Source organism: Lemur catta, chromosome 4 (assembly GCF_020740605.2).
Source record: "Lemur catta isolate mLemCat1 chromosome 4, mLemCat1.pri, whole genome shotgun sequence".
Lineage (NCBI taxonomy): Eukaryota > Metazoa > Chordata > Mammalia > Primates > Lemuridae > Lemur > Lemur catta.
In genome coordinates this window covers 34,659,428-34,678,525 of record NC_059131.1, presented here as the reverse complement: position 1 = coordinate 34,678,525, position 19,098 = coordinate 34,659,428, and the positions used below count along the sequence as shown (strand labels likewise).

Here is a 19,098-nt window from a genome sequence, read left to right as displayed (position 1 = left end):
GACCAGCAACAACAACAGCAAAACATAATTTATAAGACAAGCACCAGATAAACTGTCATTCCAGTGCTTCAAACGTCCATTCTCTTTTGTGTACTCTCACAAAACCCTTGGAGGCAGTGCTGGGACAGGTGCTGTCATCCCTCCCTCCCTCCACGGCGTGAGGGCCACAGCTAAGCCCAGGCACCGGGTGACATGGTGGTGGAACAGCTGGGCTGGTAGGGGTGGGAGTGGGCTGCTTCCAGACGGAGAGGTGTGGACCCTGTGACCTGGTCAAACTGTACAGCTTTTAGAGTCACCCCGTGCTGCCCACTGAGTGAGTCCTGTCAGATTGGTCCGTGGTCAAGATTGTGTCATATGCTACCTGGAAAGTCAAACAATGTATGTCTCATGTCAAAGAGCCACTGGCTTAGTTAAGCAATCTAGTGAGACACCGGCAGCAGGGGAAGTCACAAGAACAGAATGCAGAGCTGGAGTCACAGGGCCTGGGCTGAGGTCCAGGGTCGCCTCTCAGGCCATGTGTGTAACCTTGGACAAGTCATTTCCCTGTCTCTGAGCTTATTTCCCCACCCATTAAAAAATAAATAAATAAGGGCAGGGGGACGGGTAGACCATGTGACCTTCCTCATAAGGTCACTGTTAGGATTAAATGTAGGCACAAGATTAATGATAAGAGCCCTAGCTGCTAAGTACCACAAGAATTCAGAGTGCGGAGAACATGTCCACCCTTGAGGACAAACAGACATTACCTGATGTTCCCTGCTAACCTCCCCATCAAGGCCCCAGTCTCCAGAAGGCTTGGCCAGCTCCCCACTGCACCCTTTAGAAGTCCAAACTCTGTAGCCCAGTGCTCCAGGGCTGGCTGTGCCAGGCATCAAGCTCTTAGATTTATGGCTTCCCTGATGAACACCTACTCTGTAACCAAAGTGAACACAGGCTGCTCCCACACTCTCCCCACCCACCCCAACCTCTCCCGTGTGACTCTTTCTCTTGGCCTGGAAGATCCTGTTCTCCCCATGCCCCCTTCCTACCCCAGGCCCACACACACATGCCACCTCTTCACCCAGGAAAACTGTCCAGACACTCACCTACCATCCCCAGAGCTGGAGGTGCTCTTTCCCACCCCCCAATGTCATCAACACTTGAAGATACAGTTATCATATACCAGGCTGTCCAGAAAGTATCCAGCCACATAACCATTCTCATTATATTAACAATGGCTGGATACTTTCCGGACAGCCCTTATATATATTAACTGTCTAGAGTAGGATACCCCAGTCATTTGCGATAAAGCTACATCTTGAGAATTAAATTAATGAAAATCAAATCATAATAGTTATGGCAGCCTTTTGACTAAATCCAAATTTTACAGAACAAATCATTTTAATAAAGGGATTTGTTCTGTGAAGTTTGGATCTGATCGAGGGGCTGCAGCTGGGGATCTGGAGGGCCACATGGCCTTGAGGCCGCAGGTTCCCCACCCCTGGCTGTGGCCACTCTAAGTCACCTAAGATGACTGAGGCTTGAAAACACCCAAATCTAATCAAGGTGACTGAATGTAACTAAAGAAAGCTGTAATCTAATAAAGTACATTTTGGCTTGTCTGAAAAATATGTTAACTGAAAAGTCTTGGTCTATACAGACTCTGCACTGAGTCTAGCAAAGTAGAAATTGCATAATTATAATATTAGTGTCCACCCAGCTCTGCCCAACGGTAAAATGCTGGCCCTGGTGGACACAGAGATCCTGGTCACTAGAAAGCTATGCAGTTCCAGGACCCAGAGGAAACACAAATCTCCTACCAGACATCCAATTCCTTTTGCTCCAAAGCCTGAATGCCAAGCAAGTTCCTTATGAACTCATTTTCCCAGGTACCTTGAGACAGACCCTGAAAAGAATATCCACGACTAAACTTTGCTCTTCAGGTTTATGTTTTCTAACTATACAAGAAAGAGGAAGACTTAAGTTAATTCCCAGCCAACTGGATACACACACTTATCTTTGATCTCTCCAAATCCTCTAACACATACAGTGATTAAAAAAAATAATAAAACCATAAAGCCACAAAGACAAAACAAACAGGAAAGGAGACAACAGCAAAAAATTTTTAGAAGCTAGACAGCAAAAGAACAGGTGGAACTGACTTAGCCGACCCAGGGAGCCAAATTCTGCCCAGCAAGGAGGGGACACCCTGGGGGTCAGCAGGTGTGGGAACCAGAGGAGCATGTTCTTCCGGAAGGGGATGGAAGGTGGAGCCACACACAAGACAATGGACTGAAAGTCTGTTTAGGAAGTAGTTTGATCCCAGGTCCCCTTCTCAATCATGGCAAACTCTCGCCTCAACCCTGGTGACAGGCAGAGGATATTTATTCTCTGGAAAGGGTAGAACAGGGCTCCCTGGGTGGGAGGACACAGGCCCACCCGTGTCTTCCACCTGCCTCCCAGAACACTGGCCGCCCAGCATGAATCCCTCAGGCAGGAGAGTAGACACTTTTCTGGGGACTGTGACCAGCCAAAGAGGAAAGACCAATGTCACCTACTGACGTTACAGGTTCCCAAATAAAAAGGCCCCAACAGATCACCCTACAACAGCGGTTCTCAACTGGGGGTGGGGCAAGTAAGGGGTGGCATTGCCCTGGGGGAACATCTGGCAATGTCTGGAGTCATTTTTGGTTGTCACAACTGGAGGAGGTGTGCTACTGGCATCTAGTGGAAAGAGGCCAGGATGCTGCTAAACACCCTACAATGCATAAAAACAGCCCCCACAACAAACAGTCCAGCCCAAAATGTCCACTGTGCTGAAGCTGAGAGACCCAGTCCTGCAGGGAAGACCAGGGTTGGCCAGCCCCACCCACATGCGGCGTCTCACATGCGTGGTGCCTGTCTCGAAAATATGAATAGACATTTGACGAAGATCAAAACGAGAGACTATGCAGGGAGCCAAAAACTTCAAAAGGCTATCATTAATATCCTCAGAGAAACTGGAGAAGATATTCCTTCAACAAACAAAACCTAGAAGATGCTAAGGCAAAAAAGGAACATCGGGAGGACAGGAAAGAGCTCTTAAAAATGCAGACTAGAATTACATTTCAAAAAAGGAAAAGTGGGAGATCATAAACTTGAGGAAATTTCTCCGATATGGAGAAAAAAGGCAGAGAGAGCGCAAATGTAAGAAAAGTGGAGGACCACTCCAGGAACTCCAAAATCTAAACACTGGAAGTTCCAGAGTAACAGAAGAGACTGACTCGAACTGAAGACATCAAAGAAACCAAGAAAATTTCTCAGAACTGAAAGACATGAGTTTCCAGACTGAAAGGCCTACAGTAGCCAGCGAGATCCTACCCCAAAGCCTGTGGTTGTGAAATCACAGGAGGATGAAATGGCAGATTCTAAGCTTCCAGAAAGGAAAAACAGGTTCCTGACGATGGATCCAGGATAGGGTGGGCATGGGACTGCTCAACAGTGTAAACAGGAGCCGAAAGACAATGGAACAATGCCTTCAAAATTATGAAGGAAAAAAAATATATATTTCCAATCTATTTTGAAATTATCAACCAGGTATGAAGGAAATGAAGGAAACATTTTCCAACATACTGTGTGTCAAAGAAGTTGCCTACAATGAATTTTTTCTCAGGAAACTAATAAAGTATACATTCCACCAAAGTGAGGATATAAATCAAGAAGACGTGAGTCCTGAAAACGAGGATCTCATACAACAGATAAAACAAAGAGAATCCTAACAAAGATGAAGGGAAGTCCCAGGACAACAGCGGTGTGGCAGGCAAGAGGCACCAGCCCAGGTGGGAGCAGGTTAAAAGGCTCAGGAGAAATGGCTCAAAAGAAACAGACAGAATGTCAGTTGATAAGCCTAATTGCATGGAGGGCAAGTTTAGGGTCAAATAGTTAAGACATGCAGTGAAAACTAAGCAAGGGAAGAAAGAAGATAATTATTAACTCCAGAGAAACAAAAAGTGCTGTTGTACAAGAAGGAAAAAATAATCATAGTATACCATGTGGCTCAGCTGTGACAACACAGTCAGAAAAATATAAACGTCGATCATTGGTCAAACTGAAATTACAGTATAGCTACTGGGAAAGGGCGGATGGGAAGTAGAAGGTATGTCTGAAAGAGCTAAGGCCTCGTCATTCATGGTGTGAAGTCAACAGAGAGTATCTGTTACTAAAATAAACAGCTGAGAGCTGAAAGTGGTTATCTCAGGAAAGTGGGAAATGTCTTTTCTCCAGGGGAAGTGTATAGGGATCTTTTATTTCCTCATAACAAGACCTTCTAGAATTGCAGACTCTTTAAACCATCTGACATATAAATCTGATATTAATAAAAAATAAAATGACTTTTTTTAGTTAGGAAAAACAATAAAGTATAAAGAAGTAAATTTCTAAAATTATTCAGTATCACCACCTAGAGCGAACCCCTTTAACATTTTGATTATTTTGTTCCATTTTTCCTCTGCATGTTATATACCCATGCATTTTCTTCAAAGTTTTAATCATGCTGTATACATATAGTTTTGATTCCTGCTTTTTCACACTTAACACATCATTAACCTTTTCACATTTCCTTAAATATTTGTTGAAAGCACAGTTTTTAATGGCTATTATTTTAATATGCATCGTTCTATGATTTAACAAATCCCATTTTACTATGCATCAATGTGTTTATAATTTATCAGTATTATAAATAACACTGTGAAGAATATTGCTTTATGTAAATCTCTGTGAACCCTGAATGTTTTCCAGGTATAAATTCATAGAAACAGATCACTGCAAATTCAAGGATCTTTGCCAAATTAACCTCCAACTAGTTGTGTCAGTTTTTATTCCCAAAAATAGCCCATGGAGTGTCCACTTTCCTGTCTCCTGGGTATCAATTTTTCCCATCTTATCCAATTTGATCGGTGAAAAAAAAAGTTTTTGTTTTACATGCCTTTGCATAGTGTATTTCCAGTAGCTATTTGCTTTCCTTCCTTTATGAACTATTGGTTTCTTTTTTTTTTTTGTCCATTTTTCTACCAGGGCCACATGGAAGATTAACTCTTTGGCAACCTCATTTATACTCTGATCTCTTTAGCGTTAACATAAATCAGACCCATGGACCTGATGATCCAGAAACACTCCAACAAAACCATTTCTGAGTCTAGGTGGCCCCACCAAGACCCTGCCAATCTGGCAGGCTCTAGCCAAGTAGCCAGGCAGTCGGGCACCTTTAGGACACTCCTCATACTTTACCATTTTCATGCATGTTCAATTTTCTACTTGCATTTTGGCCAGCTGTATACATCCTCTCTTCCTATTGGACTCTAAACCCCTACAGGGAGAGAACCCTATCTGATGGAGTTTTGTGTTCCTTGCCTCACTTGTGTTTAATGGATACTCATATATTTGATGAACAAAAATATCAGGGTGTGGATAGAAGTGGGAGAAAATATGAACAGAGGCACTGAGAGAATAAGAATATTGAATGGAAGTGGGGAGACCTCCCCACCTCTACCTGAGGTGGGGACGAAGTCCGCGCTAGAAGCACATGACCAGCAGAACTTCACTTTCTGCCTGAGACCTTGGAAATGGTTGGGGTGGTGGGGGGGCGTGGCCAAGCAAGACTAACAAAAAGGAATAAAATGGAAAAGATTATTCAGCCATAAAAAGCAATAAAATATTGATACATTCTACAACATGGGTGAACCTTGACAACACTATGCTAAGTGAAAAAAGCCAGACCGAAAAGGACAAATATTCCATGGTTCCATTTATATGAAATGTCCAGAATAGGCAAATCCATAGAAATAGAAAGTAGAGTGATTAGTGGTTGCCAGGGGGTGGGGGAGAGGGAAATGGGGAGTGACTGCTAGTGGGTGTGGAGTTTCTTTTGGGGGTGATGAAATTGTTCTGTGAATTATATTCCAATAAAAAAAAGGAAAGAAAATGAAACTTATATGTCAAGTAGTTTGATTGACCAGGAATTTCTCTGAGTAATTACTTTCTTCACAACACCAGCTTGCTTAGACCCTGAGCCTTCCATACTGTCCTGTTGGGGCAACGGGAGGTAGGAGACACTGAGGTCTCCCTCCCTGTCAAGGCCGAGCTGTGCCAGTCAGCCCCTCCCTGTGTCACTCTGGACGCACACCTGACGGAAGCACAGTGAAGGATCCTCCAGGTCCAGCCTTGCTGAAGAACAGAACGTACCCACAGCCAATATTTTATCCAAATAGACCTGGCACCCTTTCTGCTAATGAGCTCCATGAGTTAAGAAATGAGTCCCATTGTACTTAAATGGACAATGCTTTAAAACAACCACCTATAACCTGATTTTAAAGTCCCTCAATAATGTGTAGACCAGTCAGAATCCCCTTTCCAATGAGCTGATAGGAAAGGCAACATGGAGGTGATGGAGAGACATGGGAAAGGTTCTTTCCATAATAATCCTGCCAATAGACACCCCTAAATCTAACACACGCCTAGTTCCTACCGGAGCCCCCAATCTTTGTACCAAGTGCCATGTGCCACATGCAGTCCCTACTGAAGGGAGCTAGGCTTACAACCGGCAAGGGGAGTGAAGATTTACACATGAATAAAACCAAAAGCTGGGTTGCAGCCTAAAGGAGGGACTCAGCCTCCCAGGGTGCCTCAGCCTCAGAAGGACTTCTCACTTTCTGCCCCCTGGAGGGAGAGAAGCTCCCGCCTACTGGAAAAAGCCCCAGAGTCCCTTTCCTGTCCCTCCAGGGCCAAGGAGGCCACTGGAAACACTTTGGGCAATAAGCTGAACTCTGAATCAGCTCATGGGGGAAGACAGCCCTTTGCAAATTAAGCTGGAGTAAATGGAATTTTAATTGAACTGGATGGTCAGAATTAAATGTTCTCTCTCTCAGTGATAGCTCTTAGAGGGGGCATACTTTGAGCCAACTCATTTATAATCCCAACTATGATGCCATTTAAAAAAAAAAAAAGGATGGTTTTTCTAGACAGCAATAAGTTTGGAACAAAAGAAAAAGTATAATGGGGGAGGAGGGGGAGGAAGAGGAAGAGGCTGGCCCAGAAAGCTGAGGTCAGCCAGAGAAGGAGTAATTACTGCCCTGAGATGGCTATTTGAGTGACACAGCCCTTCCTCTCCCTCCAACCACGCCTCGTGACCTCCCTGGGGAGTGTTCTACGAAAAGGGTGTCATCCCTATCTGAGGCTTTGGAACTAATTTAGCACCAACCAAGCTGCCACCCTTCTCAGGGTCAAGGTACATCACACCTGCAGTGCTGGCCTCAGCCATGGTGAACAGACCCCAGTCCAGGTCTCCTCTCTGTCTGGCTGCGTAATATGAGAGAGAAGAAATGGCTTTGGCTTGGCACTTAGGCCCCACCAAGGAACATCCGAGGAGCCTACTGTGTGCACAGCCTAGACCGGACAGCACTCTACCAGAGCCAAGGGTGCCTTACGAAGTTCTGCTTCCACTTTCTCCCAACAGGGCCTTGGCCCAGCTCCACCAGGCGAGTTGGGTGGGCAGCGCCAGTGGCTGAATGATTCAATTCATTGCAACAACTATGGAGAGTCCCAGCCATGTGTGAAGAACGAGGAATGAGGGTGTATGGGGGTGTGTTTGGTGGGCCGGGGTGTTAAAAATGAATCAATCATGTTCCCTGTACTCTAGGGACAGTGTGTGAGGTAGGGGTGCGTGAGTGTGGTGGGGCGTGGGGGTGAAGGTGGCTTGCTAAGTAAGAGAAGGTACATAAGGACACAAGGAGTCAGTAACTCAGTGGCTCTGACATTTTAGCCTGCATCTGAATCACCTGAAGGGCTTTTTTAACAGAGCTTTCTTAGTTTCAGATTCACGGGATCTAGGGTAGAGCCTAAGAACTTGGATTTCTGCCAAGTTCCCAGGAGATGCATGTTGGTTTAAAGACCACACTTTGAGAACCAATGCCATTATTCAAACCCTTGTTGAGCATCAAGTATATGTAAGAATCCAATCTGAGCACTTTCACCACCTAAAAAGAACCTGGAGAAGCCCTTGCTCAATTTAGCTCTTATTAGCACTTCATCTCCTTGGAAGGTCAAACCTGGCCTCCTCTGTGTTCCTGGCAAACAGGCCCTGGCTCCCCTCCCACCAATCACGGTGGACCAACCCTCCACTGCACTGTGGGCGCCTCGGGCAAGGCCTGTGCCTGACCTATCTCGTAACCCCTGCCCTGGCACAGGCCTGGCTCAGATCCGGTGCTCAGGGAGTGTTTGCTTGCTGGCTGGATGAATGTTCTCATTGAGTCTTGACAGTCACCACGGGAAGCAGCCCAGGAGGACGTGGAAGCCCCTGCAAGGGTGGTGGCAATGGGATGACCTGGGAAACTGAACAAGGCAGAGAGGTTTTTGGGTATGTTCGGGGAGTATTCAGATGAAAGAGGGACAAACAGATTTGAAGAGTTAGTTTTCCCCTAAATAAAAAAACTCTTAAGAGGAGAAAAGAAAGTCTGGGGTCGCCCCTGTGGGACAGAAAAGACACCTGACATTCACAAGCTGAAGCTGCCCTGCCCAGCAGTGCCCCAAACAGCCAGCTGATGTCAAGTCCAGGCTGGCGGGCAGAACAGGGCAGACAGAGCCCGAAGGGGCAGGGAGGCGACACTGCCTCCCTGGCTTGAGGAAAGTCTGCTTATTCCTCAGCATGGGACATTTCCCCATCCCTCCTTCTGAGAAGAGGCCAGAGTATTAGGCAAATGGCATGAGCTTCTTCCATAAATTCATCAGCAACATGGCCACCAGCACCACCCCAGGCATTCATGGTGATTTATGGACAAATGGACAAAACATCCTCAACTTCACAGTGAGGGCAAAAGTCTTTACAGGAGCCATTTAGCAGCAGCCCTTACATGTTCCATCTATAGACACTGCTCCACCAACTCTTCTATCTAGAAAAGCAATATGCTTAGAATGTACTTTTTACATGAAATATTCAACAATAGAATATATGCAAAGTAAAGGAGGCATTTAACAGGGTCAAACTGACTAGCAAGAGTAATTTAACATCAAGAACCAGGACTTAGAGTCAGACGGCTTGCCTAGTAATCTTGGCTTTGCCTTATGCCAACCGTGTGGCCTGGAGCAAGTCATTTAACCTGCCCGAACCTACAAAATGAGGCAAACACCACCAACTTCCTTTACTCACAGAGCAGCTGAGAGGCCTCAGGGGGAGGTACCAGATGTAACATGCTGTGCACTCTGCAAAAATGCCATTTGATGATGAGTGTGTCACTCTTAAGCCCCAAAGTCTACCCTGAGCCCAGGGAGAGCTGGCAAGTCTGGGAGTCTGGAGAGGTGGCTGGTTCACTATTCCTCAACTTGAAAAGAAACAGTGACAGCAGTAAAGGCCCCTTCCCCCACTTTCTTTTCTTTCTATTAAAATCAACAAGCAACAGGGCACCAGATTAATATCTCTGTAATTACTAAGTTGTCAGTCACTGGGTAAAAAACTCCATAATTTAGTTAGCAACCCTACTGCACATGTTGACACTGATAGCAGGGCTCTGGGGGCCATAAAAAGACACATTTGGGCCACCCCCCCCCCCCCCCGTGCCTGCCCTCCCCACCCATAATATGAGCTCTCCGCACCCCTCTGCCTGCATGACCTCATTTAGTCCCGCACTTCCCAAACCCTCATTTGATGGCGTGCAGAGAAAATGTGATGGTGGGGGCGGGGGAGCCATGGGTAAGTGAAGGAGGTGGAACTGCTCAAGCTAGAAGGGACAACCTGAGCCCTGTGTTATCCCAGGCCCCACCCAGCTGCCCCGAGGACTAAGGAAATCCCTTATCTGGGAGCTGGGAAGTTCTGATTTGATCTAACAACCCTACAAGAAGGTACTATCATTATCTCCATCTTACAGATAAGGAAAGGAGGTTTTAGGAGGTCAAGCCCCCTTGCTGGGAAGTGGCAGAGCTGGGGTTGGAGCCTACTGCCTCCCATCTCTTCCTACAAACCCAGATCTTCCGAAAAGCTCCTCCTTGCCACCTCTTCCTCTTAGGAACCCTGCAGCACTCAATTTCACACGATGAACTTCCCAGGTGCGTAGTGGACCTTTCTGTGGTCTGGTCTCCCTTTCTTCTCCCACAGAAGGTCTGAACCCAGAGCAGGCACCGAACCAACACCAGCTAAATGGAGTCAGTGTGGAGCCCTCCAGAGCTGGCCTGCGTCCCCACTCCCGGCTGCCACTGATTGAGCACCAGGCCATACAGAGCAACCAGATACATAACCTCTAGTCCTAACGGCTATCCTTCAATGTAGAAATATCTCCCCATTTTACACAGAAGTAAGAGGGACTCACAGGGGTGAGCCGGCTGTCTGGTAGTCTCACAGCTACAAAGAGGCAGAGCTAGGGTTCAAAGTTCATCTGGAGAATCCAAAACCCACACTCTTTCCATTGCCAAACTGCCCCTTCCTCAGATCTGGGAGCAAGAGGTCTCAGGAAAGATGCAAAGGCCTGAGCCTGAGAGACAGTGTTGGGGGACAGGCCCACTGGTGACCGCTAATCCCCCTGGCCTTGTACAAGGACAAAATTGGTGATCTGACCCATACCAGCATGCCTGTTACTCCTCTGAACCTTGGAAACTTTCACTGTATTAACAAAGCTTTTCTGGGAAAGGGGTTATGCCAGAAGCTATCATTTAGCAGCTATCACCTTAGCCTTTGGTTAACCTTTTAGCAGAAATGAGCTGACAGCCAAGTAAGAATCAATTCATTTGTAGACATACTTGTTGCATGCCTACCATGCACCAGGCACTGGGCTGGGCACCGGAAACGCGGTAAAGAAAGACAGACAACCCTCATTCTTACAGAGTAAGAACTGGCCCGGGAGGTACTGGTAGTGTGCGCAAGGCACTACCCGGGGAGCAGGGAGACCCCTGAGAGCTTGGACAGCCCGGCCTCCCTGCACGCAATGCAGCTGTGGCCAGGAACTAAAAGAGGAACAGCAAACTGCTGAGGGCAAAGAACACGGCTCTCTGCCCCAAGCACGCCAAATTAGGGCCGCTCAGGGTGAGAGGAAATTCAGCTGAGGGTCACGAATATTAATTGTTAAAAGCCAAAAGGCAGGTGTGGGCTTCTGTTTTGTTTCTCTGTAACTGCTTCCACTTCCTCCCCCTTGCAGTGTCGCTACTCTGTGTGTGAGGCCTCTTGGTAGTACCCACTGCTGCCAACACGTGGGCCCGGGCTGGAAACCGACACCCCCATGGAGAGCTGCTGTGTCTGTTTTGTTTTAATACCATTAGATCTCATCTCTGGAAACCCCAAATTCCACAACAAAACCACAGAAGCCCAATTCTCCAGAAGGCCTCTGACCCAAGGGGTTTAAAGCAGCGCTTCCCACCTTCTTCATCCCGGGGCACCTACAGCAAATGACAACATATGCCTGGCCCCCTTGAGGCTGGCTACTCCCCCAGGCTCCCAGAGCTCAGAGGATGGCATCTCGGCACACCTGTGACAGTCGTGCCTCATCCACCTGTGGGGAAGCTTTGGTTCAAAGAGTGGAAATGTCACCAAACCTCAGGAGAATCGTGGCAGAAATGGAGAAGCCTTAAACGCATCAGGGGCCAGGAGGGGTGAGGTACAAACAGAGACCAGTGAGAGCCGCAGGGACTGCCCTCCCCAAAGTCCCTGCCTGCTGGCCCAGTCTGAGCTGGCATAACCCTAACCCGCATTAGAGTCCAGAGCAGGGGAACACAGGGCATTCGGTGACCACAAACACTCTGGAGTCAACAAAGGCAGCGCACCTTCCCAACACAGAGGAGGAAACCAGCATTCCCGTGTGACGCGGCGCAGGCTGCAGATATAAATAGCTTCTAAAAAGGTTAGCAAAATGCACAGATGACAAATCTACAGTGGGTTACTAAGGGAAACCAGGATGCTTAGCGCCAGAACCTCACCTGTTGCAGCTGATGTCTGGAAGGAACCCCGTGGCTCCTCCCAGACTCGGCTCACCGGGCTCCTCAGGGAGAGCATGGGGCCACAAGGACCTGGAGCCTGGTGTAGCCAGAGGGCATTTCCCAAGCCAGCGGTCCCCAACCTTTTTGGCACCAAGGACCGTTTTCGTGGAAGATGATTTTTCCACAGACCAGGGAGGGGGGAAATGGTTTCAGGATGATTCAAGCGCATTACATTTATTGTACCCTTCATTTCTATTATTATTACAGTGTAATATATATAATGAAATAATTATATGACTCACCATAGGTTGGGGACCCCTGTCCCAAACTTACTGATGTTCCCTCTCTAAAGTAGGAAAATCTTTTTCCTAGTCACATGTCTGGTTCCCGTAAGCCTACTCACTCCCAATTTCCTCATCTGGGAAAAGCTCACCCGGAAGGGTGTCGCAAGGATGCCCTGGCTGAATGTGAGTGGCAATACCCTCACCCTTTATCCTTCCCCTTTCCTGTTACACTGGACCCTTGGGTGCTGCCCTGTGAAATGCAGCAGGCGTGCCACGGCAGGGCATGCTGACGCCGCCTCAGGTGGAGATTCCCTTCTGTAGGGGAAGTGCCTCCCCGGGCACCCAGACAGCTTGCAGGGCAGTCACAGCTGCTGGGTTATGTCAAGTGTGAAACAAATGTCACTTGTCATTGAAACAGCAACCCCAGGGGACACCAGAGTAAAGGATATTTGTAGCTGTCATGGATGCATCCCTGAACTTGTATGTTTAAGCTAATGGACATAGCAACAGTACACCCCAAAGCATACACATGGACTTCCACACATGGAGACAGCGGCTAAATCTGGAACTCTAGGGATCCCAAACTCACCCCCAACACATATCCTCCTGAGTGGATATTCTGGGACCTGGACAAACTGGGCTTCAGTCCTTCCCTGCTCAAGGTATCAAGTTCTGCCTTCCTGCCAAGGATTAAGAGATCAGCCTGGAACCCACAGCTAGAGAGCGGCTTGCCAGGCAGCTCCCAAGTTGAAGAACTCTTCTCTCTTCCCCTTCACTCCACCCTGTGCAGAGGCAGGAGGGAAAATCTCATCTCTCCCGTCCCTCCCTGAGCAGACCACGGGGCTACTGCGGAGCCTGCACTGAGGTCCTGAAAGCCAGGCTAGAAAGGAGAAGCTCTACACAGGCCCAGGCAGGAAGCCAACCCTCCCCCACCAACACACACGAGGCCCCCAGTGAGGAGGAAGGCGCCGCTGTCAACTTCCACTCCAAAATGCTTGGCAGTCAAAATGTCACACTGCTCCTGGACCACCCGTGGGCCTGGCCAACAGAGGCAGGGCTTCCCTTTGGCAGCAGTGCTGGTGCTAGTGAGTGTGCTGGGGCTGAGGGATGTCCCCAGGCAGAGCACATGATGGGGACTGATGTCCAACACTCTCTCACTCCCATTCTCTTTCTCTCTCTCTCTGTTAGTAGCAGCAGAGGTCAAGTGGAAAGCAGCCTGCTCTAGAAGGCCAAAGGTCATCTACAACAATCATCCTGCGACTGGTAGATTCCAATATATAAATTGGGCAAATAAGGCCTGCGGCTTTGAACTTGACTGGGGGCAAAGAGGAGGCCAAGAGTGAGCAAGCAGACTAGAGGTTCCAACCTGAGGGAGGCACCGTTGCTGTTATTCAAATACAATGAGTACCACGTGCATGGGCAAACATTCTGGACAGAAGGCAACTGCTTTCCAGTGCTGTAAGCTTCCTCCTCAACCTGTCTTACCTCTCTGAAACAAGAACCAACTGAATCCTACATACCCTGCATGTTTCTCAAATTCTGCACAGAACTCTGAGCCACTTCTCTTACATCAGTGGGGATGCAAGGTCTAGTTAAGACAGAAAGCCAGCCAGGTGTAGTGGCTCACGCCTGTAATCCTAGCATTCTGGGAGGCTGAGGCGGGAGGATCGTTTGAGCTCAGGAGTTTGAGACCAGCCTGAGCAAGAGCAAGACCCCCATCTCTACTAAAAACAGAAAAAATCAGCCAGGCATGGTGGCACATGCCTGTAGTCCCAGCTACTTGGGAGGCTGAGGCAGGAGGATCACTTGAACCCAGGAGTTTGAGGTTTCTGTGAGCTAGGCTGATGCCACAACACTCTAGCCTGAGCAACAGAGCAAGACTGTGTTTCAGGAAAAAAAAAAAAAGACAGAAATCCATCTGACACAACAGGGTATTGATGGCAGACAGCATTCAGCTTGGGCCCATTGGTTCAACGATGGGGACTGGCAGAATTATGAAGTGCAAGGCTGGCTCCATACCTCTGTTGAAAAGGTCCTTGGATCTAGCATGCTAGTGGACTTTCTATCGACACCAGGCATAATACACTGTCTTCTGCCACCTCTGACTCCCCCCCATAAAACCACCCATAGTGGAGTACAATAATTTCTTGTGATATTTATTACAGACCTACTAGGCATGAAGAAGTGTCAGCTGCTTTTACATATGTTAAAGAATTTAAGCCAGGCTGCAACCCTGCAGTGTAGATTCTAATTATTCACATTTTTACTAGATCTCAAAGAAGGTAGATAATTGAGCTAGAATCACATGATTAGTACAAGGTGGAGATCTGAGCACAAGCCTGTTTGGTTCCAAACCCCGTGGGCTTTCCTCTGCCCCCCATCAGGCTTAAGAATTTCTATACATATGTACATGTGTGTATATGTATCCATTTAGCATTATTATTACTGTAAGATGAATCTGATATGTATTCATAGAGGCATGGGGTCTTAAAGACCAAGTACAACACAGGAATCTCCTATATAACACACGTGAACAGCCATCCGAGCCAGACACTTCTACCTATGCCGGCAACATGGCATCAGCCATGGTAGATCTCTACCTCAAATTTATTCTTTTGGATTCCCCAGGTGCTTAACATAGTACTAGGTATATGACCGGCACTTGTCATTTGTTCTCATTAGTAATAAACCCTCAAATGCTGAAAGATGAAATATTACTGACTCTGGTTAGGCATGGTGCTCACGCCTGTAATCCCAGCACTTTAGGAGGCCAAAGCAGGAGGATCACTTGAGGCCAGGAGTTTGAGACCAGACTGGTAACATATGAGACCCGTCTCTACAAGAAATAAAAAAATTAGCTAGGCATAGTGGTATGTGCCTATAGTACCAGCTACTCAAGAGGCTGAGGCAGGAGGATCACTTGAGCCCAGGAGTTGGAAGCTGCAGCGAGCTATGATGGTGCCACTGCACTCCAGCCTGGGTGAAAGAGCAAGACCCTGTCTCTAAAACAGAGAGAGAGAGAGAAAATAAAAAAATATCACTACCTGTGATCCAAAAACAAAAGTCTTAGACACTAGGAGAAACACCAAGGGGCCCTAAAACACATCTTGGCCAACAGAATAGGTGTCCCACCATTGGGAAAAGCAGTAGTATTTGAGCCTTACTAATATGTTGATCCTGCTTGGTATTTATCTCATGATCCTCCACCAGAAAGAGTAATTATGATGATATATGGAAAGCATTTTGTGAGTGGGTTCAACTTCGGGTGACTCTTTGGATCTAAGTTCTGTCCTCTGTAGAGGAGCCATACAGAGAATGGCTATGAAGATTCCAGGTACACCTGTGGGCACACAAACCATCCAATCAACATGGTGGCAGCTCAGCACTCCCATGGCTTCCTGTGTGTATAACCACCTCTAACTAGAGCAGATTCAGACTCTCATCCTAATCCCAGCAACACCCCCAAGTAGCTGTGTGACCTCAGGCAAATAACCTAGCTTCTCTGAGCCTGTTTCCTCACCTGCAAAAATGGAGTACCACTTATCTCACAGGCTTGTTTTGTGGAGCAAGCAAGGTAATATCTGCCTGTGGCTGCCCCCCCCCCACCGCCATGCCTGATATGTAGAAGGAACTCAGTAAATATTAGTAGGGTTTGAATGTGTTCAGAACAGCTCTGACTTATACACACCTCGTTGCATAGGAAGTGTGGTCAAAAATGATCACGGTGACAAGTAAAGGAGATAAGGGAAGGGGAGGTAGTGAGAGAAGTTAAAATTAGAGGCAATTTTAAAAAACCTCCCTCCTTTCAACCACTAATGACAACCCCTTGTTTATCAACTGTACTACTTAAAAGCTGGTCTTATTTGAGCGAGTTCTGCCTCTTGCTCTCCACACCCTCTGATGAAGGCAGAAGGAATAACAGGTACAGGACAGGTTAACCGAAAGGGGCTCAAGAAAGCTGAGAACTGACTGTACTGACCTAGGTCGGTTTTGTGAAAGCGGGTGGCCTCAGGCACCTTGAAGTGCCAGCAGTTCTCTACCCTCAGATGTTCCTCTAACTTCATAGTTTAGAAACCAGAGACCACCATCAAGGCACCTCCCCCACAAGACATTTTTCAGAATCTAACCCAGACTCTAACCTACTACCACAATTTGGAAATCCAGATGTAGACAGGCTCTAAAGAATAGCACCTGGTGTGTGCCAGGCTCAGTGTTAAGCATTTGGCATACAATATATGCCCAGGAAGATGGTGTTTTGTTTGTTTTGTTTTGTTTTCGAGACAGGGTCTCACTCTGTTGCCCAGGCTAGAGTGCAGTGGCAGCCTAGCTGACAGCAACCTCAAAATCCTGGACTCAAGTGATCTGCCTGCCTCAGCCTCCCGAGTAGCTGGGACTACAGGTACGTGCTACCACACCCAGCTAATTTTTTAATTATTGTAGAGACAAGATCTCACGCTTGCTCAGGCTGGTCTCGAACTCAAGCAATCCTCCTGCCTTGGCCTCCCAAACTGCTAGGATTACAGGTGTGAGCCACCACACCCAGCCCATTTCACAGATAAGGAAACTCTACTACTGGACTTTTCCCAAAGACACTCTCTATGAGCCTTTGGGTCCTTCAGGACTGGAGTCTGCATGACATGTGGAAACTTCTGCCTGAGTCCTCAAATCTAATCATAGCTCAGTATTCTACAAAACTTCACCACACACAATCGTCTTAGGCCCAGAGCAAACGTGGGTCTGGGAAGAGGTTGAAACTGAGACAGTAAGACAAAGAGAAGACCTAATCCTTTAGGAGCACAGCCTGGTCACCTCTGATTTGCAAACACTGGCAAGAGGCCGCAGGGAGAAGTGTGCATTTTCTTTCTGCAGAATAATCTCTCCCAAAGAAAACCCCAATTAAGTCACCTGGCCTTCCTGAGGGGGGGGAAAAACCTCTTCCTCCATGATTCACACTGAACTCCTCACCCTTCTTCCCCCACACCCACCCCAGGGAGTGGCTGCATGGCTGTTGTTTCTTTTCTTTTTTCCCTGTGGTCCTCTGGTAACACCACAAATTACGTTTTCAGGGACTGGAGTCCCAGAGTGCAATGATGTTGTAATAAACATAACCAGGACCAAATGCCTTCCCATCATATTAGATGATGCCATTTCCCACCAATCAGGCTCCTCGGGCAGGCAGACCACTCACCAATGAGGGACCAGACAGAGGCTGTGAGGGGGAGACCTGGTCATCTGCAACTAAAAATAAGGGCGCTTCATGATTGGTTGCTGCCACTTTGCAACAGGAGTTGGGACCCACACACCAGGCGCACCACACAGAACGACCCACACAGGCAAAAACTTTCCCAGCCCAGGGGTTCGCATAGGTGGGCTGATCTGGGTTGGTTGGTTTTGTTCGTCTTCCTAATTCACTGACTTGATAAAAGAAATAAAGACCTAATCCAGAGGGAGCCCCTTACAGACACACCCTCCCGCCTAGACACCTCAGTTTCCTAAGGCCCTTCGCAGCCACACAGAATGGGGGAAAGGGAGGGGGGTGCTAGCCAGAGGCCAAGACACTCACCTGTCCGGCCGTGTCATAGAGTCCCAGGAGGTACTGCTTGCCCCCCACGGTGACGCTGACTGCAAGGACAGAAGTGGGGGCGGGGAGAGAAGCTCACAATGACCTGGGCTCTGGGGCAATTTCACTCCCCACCTGGACCCTCCTCTCCCAACCCAGCTGGAGGCATGTGGGCGCTCTCCGGGAAATGTCACCCATTTTTCCCTTGCGCCCAGCTCACTGCGAAGTGGCATGGGGCCGGGGTGTGATGTGGCCCCCAGCTGTCCACCCCAGGTCCCATAGCCACGTCTTGCCCGGGCTCTCCAAATGCTACCCCCAGGGGCTTGGGGCAATTGGGGAGGCGTTCGTGGGAAGGTCACGGAGGTCGGCCCAGGGCGCCCGGGAGGTTGGGGAGTGCGGGGAGCAGGGGCGGGGGGGGGGTGTCGGAGGAGGGGGTGGATCCGCAGGCGAAAGGGTGCCGGCAGCCAAGCCGCGGGGGTGGGGCCGGCCGGCTGGCAGAGGGCGCGGCGGGGGAAGGGTGGGGAGCGTGCTCAGGGGAGGCAACGAGGGGGCTCCGCCAAAGTTGCTCCAAAGTTCCCAGCCCGGGGAGCGGCCCCTTAGTCAGCAGTTCCAAGGCTTACCTGCGTAGTGGTCGAAGACGGTGGGCACGTACTCCTCCGGGAAGGCGTCGTTGGCATAGCTCATCAGTAGGCACGTCTTGCCCACCGCCCCGTCGCCGACCACCACGCACTTGAGCATCAGCGCGCCGGGCCCGTGAGCCATGCTGCGGCCGGCCGGCCTCCGGGCATGGTCCCCCCGGAGCCCCTGCCCCGGCCCCGGACTCAGCCCCAGCCCGCCTGGGGGGTCCGCCGCCGTTGCCGCCGCTCCGCGCAGCAGGGCCGTCCCCCCGGCCCCATGCAGCGGCTCCCCTCGCCGGAGGGGAGGGGGCGGCGGGCCCGGGGCGCTGCCGCCGCCTCTGTCGCTGCCCCGATCCCCGCCCCGGCCCCGGTCGCCGCGCCCGCCCGGTGCCCCCGCCGCTCGGCGCCCGCGCCCTCTCCCCGGCCCGGCCTCCCCAGGAGGATCCGCCGGATCATAAGACCGTCCGGCCCCGGGGGAGACGGCAACTTTGGGGAGGGCAGCGGAGGGGAGGGGCCAGGCGGCTCTCCCCGCCCCGCGCCGGCCGGGCCCCCTCCCGGCTGGGCCCCGAGGAGGGCGGGCCCAGGCACCTCCCCCGAGCGCGGCCGCCCGCCCCGCGCCCCCGCCCCGCGCCCGCCGGCCGCCGCCGCGCGGCCCTGCCCGCTCGCCGGAGCGCGACTCCCCGGGAGGGCTGCGCGGAGGGGGCGAGAGGGAGGAGCCGAGGAGGAGGGA

General features: G+C 49.5%; 1 protein-coding gene across 1 annotated transcript in view; it reads right to left on the bottom strand.

Moving 5' to 3' along the window:
- Positions 1-19,084, bottom strand: part of RHOQ (ras homolog family member Q) — a 41,095-nt gene extending 22,011 nt beyond the window's left edge. The window contains exons 1-2 of the mRNA XM_045549535.1: positions 18,372-19,084; positions 17,755-17,813 (exon numbers count right to left, since the gene is read on the bottom strand). Coding sequence (XP_045405491.1) covers positions 17,755-17,813; positions 18,372-18,513 — 201 coding nt within the window. The 5' untranslated portion in view covers positions 18,514-19,084. The remainder of the gene's footprint in view (positions 1-17,754; positions 17,814-18,371) is intronic.
- Positions 19,085-19,098: the final 14 nt, after the last annotated feature.